This window comes from Trichoderma breve, chromosome 4 (genome assembly GCF_028502605.1).
Source record: "Trichoderma breve strain T069 chromosome 4, whole genome shotgun sequence".
Lineage (NCBI taxonomy): Eukaryota > Fungi > Ascomycota > Sordariomycetes > Hypocreales > Hypocreaceae > Trichoderma > Trichoderma breve.
The window spans coordinates 2,491,708-2,498,894 of record NC_079235.1 but is presented as its reverse complement, the minus strand read 5'-3'; the positions used below and the strand labels follow the sequence as shown (position 1 = coordinate 2,498,894).

Genomic DNA, 7,187 nt, shown 5'->3' with positions numbered 1-7,187 from the left:
TTGTTCGCCTGGTGCCCTTGACCCTGGATCTTTCTTCGCTCTCTCAACCGTTCTGAATCAGAAGGCTGCCGAGCTGCAGTCCCAGGTGGAGCTCAAGGCTTCTCTCCCCGCTCGCCTTCAGGACAGAGGGTACTGTGTGGGATCGAGTGAGGAAAAAAGCCCCTGGACGACAGCCCGGCAGCCCCCTTAAGTGTTTGACCCAGCAGCGTCGCATGCAAGTACTCCATACATACAGTACATACAGATGCCACTACTGGGACTCGTACGAAAGCCGCCGGCGAGCTCAAGCTTTTCGCCCGGGAACGCCCCCACCGCCACGAGCCTACTTGGACAAGCCAGGAACGACCTTCAGGGGTCACATCTCTGTTACGATTGTCGATTTTGGGGCTTCATGGCTGCGCGGATTCAGCTCGAACCGTCCAAGGGCAGGCATGATTTAACAGAACACAAGCACGGACACTGCTTGCTGATTTGCCATTCTGGTAACACACTCTCTCGGCACTATCAGCAGCCGAATATGTACTCGTATGCCCACGTTACTGGCTGGGCTCTCGAAGATTGCGCGACCGCCGTTGGGAGTCGCCAAGCGCCTGCGCGCAACTTGGTTTGCCTCTTGTCGACAAATTCACACACCCCTGCCAAGTGCCTCTGCTACCGATAGTTGACCAACACTGCCACTAATTGCCACTAAATAATTGTGACTAGAAGGCCGTAACCAAGAAGACCCCCGGCCAAGTCCTCCAATCGTGAGGGACAGCTGCTCCAAGCCGCAGTCTACTTGCCCGCGAGATCCTTGAGACCACAATGCATCTCGCCAAAGAAACATCCCAGAGACGAGTGGAGAGAGCCCCATTGGAGCCTCTCCTTGGGCTAGGCCCCAGCAATCCAAACAAGCCTTGCTCTGCCCCTGTGGCATCTCATCACCTTATGGAGGTACCCTCTCTCACAAGGGTTGTGTGGTCCAGTTGGCCGGAGTACAGTATGTGCTGGCGACCTCTCAGAAGACAAAGCTCCGGTGCGGACGACAAGTACTGCCCCTGTCCAGCTTTCGGAGCCCATGCAGCTCCACAAAACTCACGACCCTACCAGGAACATGAGAGACCCCGGTATTCTGCACGTACAGGGGTCAGCCCGCCTCTTGGTCGACTTGAACGTTGTATTCGAGACTAGTTTCCTTGCCTGGCAGCTGCTCTGCGAAGTCCATCTGACTCTTCAGCCAAGTACGAGTAGTACTTTATGACCCGCATGCCCTCGCATTCATGCCTGAATGCTGTCGTCTTTGCTGTGGTCTGGGTCTGGGCATTCTGTATTCCTGTCTATTTGTTCTTCTTTTTCTTATCCCTTGGATAATACCGCTCTCTTATACTCTCTTGAGTAACATATCGCCACACACAACTTCCTTTCTTGGCTTCACTATGCTGTGATACTATCACGACGGCTATACTATTCATCAACGCACGCCCGCCGACTAGTCAGAGGATTCATCACATCAATCGACTGTCCTACGCCACCTTGGAGTGTTTCGAATTATCTGATCGATTGGGTCATATGACTACGTATCTGTTCGACTTTGCGCGAAGCCATCACGATACCCATAGTATCGCATTCTTTCATTGACGCCCCCTCTCCTTGATTTTGTACCTCGACGACAACCTGTTTATCCATAACCTCTACTACGCCTTAAAGTGCACCTTGGGAAGGCGATCAGCAACGAAATCCCATCAAGGGGCACAGCTTAAACGAACGACCCTTTCTCGACCCGATTCAAGGCCCCCGTTGCCGGACACGATCTTCCATCATGGCCAACGTTACAGGAATCAACCTTTGCCCTGCTCCGTTCATCGATTCGACGCTTTTTGGTGGTGGAGGGTGTAAGTAGAAATGGACGCCCAAAGACTGGTGTTGGATCGATCTGTTGACTTGAGATGTAGATGTCAGCGGCCGATTGTGCCAGAAGATTTCGGGCACCATTGAATGCTGCTTGCCCTGTCCCATGACAGACTGGGTTTACCCAGACAGCTTCACCACAATCGGCACCGTGGCCAACTGGATCGCAACCGTCAGTGTCATCTGCTGCGTTTTCCTGTTGGTATCATGGGCAACACTGCCAGTGGAAAAGACGAACCGTCACTACCTGAGCATCTGCTTTACCCTGGGTATCTTGATCATGAATGTAGGTGGAGTGACGGTCGTTTACACAAAGGGAGACTTGGTCGCTAACCGCTGATTCCAGTTGGGATTCGTCATTCCGCTAGCGGCCGAGCCGGATCAGTGCTTTGATGCCATCACTCCGAACGACATGCACACTTTGAGTGTCTGTGGAGCGTCGGGTGCCATGTTGATCCTAGGAGGCTGGTGCGCCGTGATGTGGGCATTCCTTCGTTCCCTCTCCCTTCACCTTCAGATCTGCTGGCAGGTTCTTGTGGGCCGCAACTTTATGATTTTCGCCCAAGCCGCTGGTTGGGGCATCCCTACCATTGGCATCATCCTCGCTCTGGTCTTCAGTGGAGTTTCCTTCCGGTTCGGCGCAACGTGTCATATCAACCACAACAACAGCTTGGCAGATTTTTGGATCCCGCTTCTCATCTTTGCCAGCATCACTGTCGTGACGACATTCACCACTTTTGGCTACTGCATCAAGGTCTATCTCGCCTCTCTGAACGACAACGCCGCGTCGACCGAAGGATCCAGCCTCCCAACTTACTCAAACAGTGTCATCACCATGTCCCCACGACAGGCTTACCGCCGAGTCCGCCGAGTTATTGCTCTCCAATGGCGAGGCATTGCCATTGTCCTCATCATCATTGCCGATGTCATCTTCTTCTCCGTCATCTTCGTCTTCCAGGACAACGTCGTTCAATCCATCGCCGATGACCCCAAGGTTGCTCAGAAGTGGATTGTCTGCCTCATCGGAGCCCAGGGCGACAAGACAAAGTGTCTTGACGATACCGGCTCCCTAGTCGTCAGCGAAGCGACAATAGCTGCCGTGCTTGTTCTGCTTTCTGTAAGTACCAAGGTTCTCCTGACCGCCTAACTCTCTAGATTACTGACCTGGTTGGCGCATTAGCTGAACGGCATTTGGATCCTGTTCCTCCTTGGTCGATGGACCATGTTTACCGGCTGGGTTGATTTGGTAAAGTCTCCTTTCAATAGCAGAAAGAAGGAATTCGTATCGGTGGATGCCCGATATGATAATCAGAAAGATACACGTTCGTACGAGATGCTCTCCAGAGATACGAGCGCCGTGGTAACACCACTTGATCCAGTGAAATCCGCAGCGGGCAATCAAGCCCCCGATTACTTTGGCGAAACAGCCAGATACAACGCACCGGCGCGATCCTACTCGAACCCCCGGCCACCACAGGGCTCCCGGCCTGAGTGGAATGCGCAGCAAACCTACGCCGCCCCGCAAGGCCGCGATATGAACCCATTGGCCATGAACCGCATATAAGTCGCCGAGCGTCGGCTCGAGAAGCAAGAAGCAGCAAAGAAGCGAACCGCTCGCAATGAAGCAGAAACGAAAAAAATTAGAAGAGGCATGTCAGAAGAAAAGGGGGAGGAAGGGGGAGGGGATCAACCTCTCTCCCACAGCCAAACGAATCGACTTGAAGCATATGCTTAGATACCCGCTCCACGGCTAGCCATGGAATCAACAACAATACCCTGGAGGTGACGCCACATGTCCAGCATCTCACGGTGCGGCATGATGTTGCGTCGATGACGCTCATTTACACCCTTTCTATTATAATTCTATCTATCCCTCAGCCATTGACCATTTAGAGACACAAAAGGTCTCTACTTGCAGTCGAACGGCACCCTCTCTAAGACACAGGACAGCGTGGCGCCACGGTCATATCATTTGTTTGTACATATTGGACCATATTTCTTTTTTATCTTTCTTTTCTTATACACTCCTTAGAAAAAAGGGGGCGGACGCTCACGATGAAAGAGGCTGGTTCTCTTATCCTGATTGGAGAATCCAGCCCTCACATCTCCGAGGCAGTCCCCCGTTAATGGCTAGAGGCTGGAGCAAAAAATCCCCGAGGGATCTGCACGTGCGCCTGTTGAATTTCTTTGGCAGCATCTTCTGGTAAACAAACCTGTTATGTAAAGTGTCACGAGTAGCTCAGGAGAAAGAGATGATGGCATGCGGAACGCGGGAACTAAAGGCGCATCCGGAAGCGGCGGATCGGATGTGTGCAGGAGCTGAGACGGCAGAGGAGAAGAAGAAAAAAAAGTGTGCTAGTGCCTGTGGGGGAGGCTTGCAGCTTAGGTACCCGTTACCGGCAGATTCGGTCGCCTACCTCATAGCACGAAGCACATGGTCGCTACGCAGCGTATTTTATGTATATACCTTGTATGTATACCGAGCAAAAAGCCTGGATACTTTATTACGAGTGTCTGGATTAATTAATTCAAGAGTTCAAATCCGTTTCAATATTCATGAAAACATCGTCTGTCGTTGTGGTTATTGATGCTGGTTTTGTTGATGCGCGGATGTCTCGTGTGATTTTTGTCTTTCCGCTTACAGACATTGCGGGCGTCTCGCCAATTGGCGCGCCAGGTCGATCATCGAAGCCAGGGCGCATGTACTCTTTGAACAATGGATACGCGTATCCGCGGCAAGATTGCGGTGTGTTTACAAGTACCTGCCGAGGTGGGACGACTTTTGGCTTGGCTCTCCCATCGGACAGGCGAAGAGTGCCGAAGATGCGCTTTCGAACGTTGCGAGCTTGCTTTCTGGTTCGAAGGTGAGGTCATGGCTAACTAATAGCAACTTGTGTCCGGGTTCTCCGGAGCGGCCCTTGGCCTTGGCCTTGGCCTCGCAGGTGCGATTGGCCAGATGCGGTGACAGGAACGGAATTAACTCTGCCGTTTTGCTTTGTTTATAAAGGCGGCGACTTTTTTTTGTTATTTTTCTTGTCGGGACGACAAACCTCGACTCTTTTTTGCCTTGCTCCCTCGTTGCTGGGCTGTGTGTTACTGACCTGGAGCTATTCCCTCGCTTTTTGCATAGCCTACGGGATCATCGCACTTTTTTGATCCTCCTGAAGTGTGCCTTTGGTGATTTTCGACATTCACTTGATTTGGGGCTGCCCGACGATTCCGAAGGCCTTTTGGGTACGGATATGAGCACGCGACATCTACCTATGCTTTGAATAGTTGTATGGTTGATGCACCCCGCCACACAGTTCAACACGAGATTAAAAAAAAAAGAAAAAGAAATAAGGGTAAAAGGATACTCAAACAGAGACACACATCACGAGCGATAGAAAAGGGCGATTTGGTTCTGCCTCACTCTACGGGATCCTCGGAGCTCTCTGCTATTCTTTTCCAATCACATCGCTGTGCTGTGTAAGCACCACTTTGGAATCCTCTTGTACCACACAAGCAATCAAATGGCGGACAGGCGGGCTCCGGCTGCCTTAGTCAGCGGCGATATCGACGATGCCAACGGCTCTCAGCCCGACAAGCCCGAGCGCCATGTTCACTGGAGCCAATCAAGCGATGACCATGAGGACGCTTCCAGCTCTGACGAGAGCCTGCCTCTGTATACTCCACCCGAAGCAAATGTTAGCCGGGCGTGGGCGAACAAGCGGAGGGCATCGCCTCGCAAGCTCTGGCTTGGGCTTGGGTACCGGCTGCGATCCAAATTCATGATGGCGATGCTCATGCTGCTGATTCCGGCCGTCTTTTACCTGACCGTTCTATGGGCCCGGGAGCAGGATCTCAATGCCAAGTGGATGCCCGATCGAGAGTCGCTTCTCTTCAGCCGGAAGCCCCTGCCGGCCCCTCTGGAGAGGACATGGATATCGAGCTACAAGCTGCCGTTGAGGACGCAGGGACGGAACATTGTCGACGAGAATGGCCATCGGTTCAAGCTTTCTTCCATCAATTGGTACGGCGCCAGTGATGAGCTGTTCGTCCCAGGCGGATTGGATATCCAGCACCGAAGCGTCATTGCCGAGACCATCAAGAAGATGGGTTTCAACAGCGTGAGGCTTCCCTACTCAGACGAGCTTGTTATTAAGAACCCGGTTCTTGAGCCACGGCTGGTGCTTGCGAACCCGGACCTCGAGGGCCTTCGCGCCATGGACGTGTTTGAAGCCGTGACAACAGCTCTGACGGATGCTGGACTTGCCGTCATCATCAACAACCATATCACCAGCGCAACTTGGTGCTGTGGAGCGGACCCTTGCGATGCCGGTTGGGCCAACGACCACCTCGGACCGCTTTGCCGCGTCAAGCAGACAGAGGAGGAGTGGATTCAGCATTGGGAGTCGGTCATGGAGCGATTCGTGCATAATCCACTGGTCATTGGAGCTGATCTCCGCAACGAGGTCCGTGGCCTCTGGGGAACCATGCCCTGGTCCAAGTGGGCAGCCGCCGCAGAGAAATGCGGCAATCGCCTGCTCAAGATGAAGTCTGACTGGCTCATCATTGTCGAAGGCACCGAGTCGGCCAACGATGTTTCGGGCGCTCTCGACCGGCCGGTCCGACTGGATGTCGAGAACCGGCTCGTATACTCTGCTCATGGCTACAAGTGGTCTGGCTGGGGAAGCTGGCAGGGCCGATTTGCCCAGCGGAACTACAAGTCTTTCGTCAAGACGATGCGTCGCAACTGGGCGTATCTGCTTGACTTGGACATTGCGCCGGTTTGGTTTGGAGAGCTGGGAGCGCCAAACGACCCTACTGTCGGTGATGCGCGTTACTGGAAACATTTGCTCCAGTATCTCAAGTCCATTGATGGAGATTTCGGATACTGGGCTTTGAACCCGCGCAAGCCCAAGAACAACGAGAAGGAGTCTTATTCACTGCTGCACGATGACTGGGTCACCCCAGTGCTTGACTACCGCATGAAGGATTTGCAGGAGCTGATGAGGCAATGAATTGGAATTGGGATGAATTTTTTGGTTTGTTTTTCATAGGCAAGCAGAGGATATCTTGCCTGCTTGTACTATCGTTTGATGGATTTATCATGGAGTGGAGTTATTTGGTTACATACCCAGTTTGATGAGCACATGCACTGGCGCTTTTGGAGGCGTTTGGATGGGCATGGGGTTGCCAGGTATCTATTTGATCACCGACGTATTGGAATTATTTTCATGGCGACATGCGTCATAACGCATTGCCTTACGATCCTGTACGCTGCTATATGTTATGTTAGAGAATGAATGAAGCTGAAT

General features: G+C 52.6%; 2 protein-coding genes across 2 annotated transcripts; both read left to right on the top strand.

Annotated features, from left to right (window-relative positions):
* Positions 1-1,798: 1,798 nt before the first annotated feature.
* T069G_07014 (uncharacterized protein) lies at positions 1,799-3,451 on the top strand (the record flags this gene model as incomplete). Its single annotated transcript, XM_056174224.1, has 4 exons — positions 1,799-1,871; positions 1,932-2,173; positions 2,234-3,004; positions 3,068-3,451. 4 exons carry the CDS (start codon positions 1,799-1,801, stop codon positions 3,449-3,451), a joined length of 1,470 nt encoding a protein of 489 aa, XP_056027803.1.
* A 1,948-nt stretch (positions 3,452-5,399) lies between these two features.
* Positions 5,400-6,890, top strand: T069G_07013 (cellulase (glycosyl hydrolase family 5) domain-containing protein; the record flags this gene model as incomplete). Its single annotated transcript, XM_056174223.1, has 1 exon — positions 5,400-6,890. The coding sequence occupies one exon, from the start codon at positions 5,400-5,402 to the stop codon at positions 6,888-6,890; it is 1,491 nt and encodes a 496-aa protein (XP_056027802.1).
* Between the last annotated feature and the right edge of the window lie 297 nt (positions 6,891-7,187).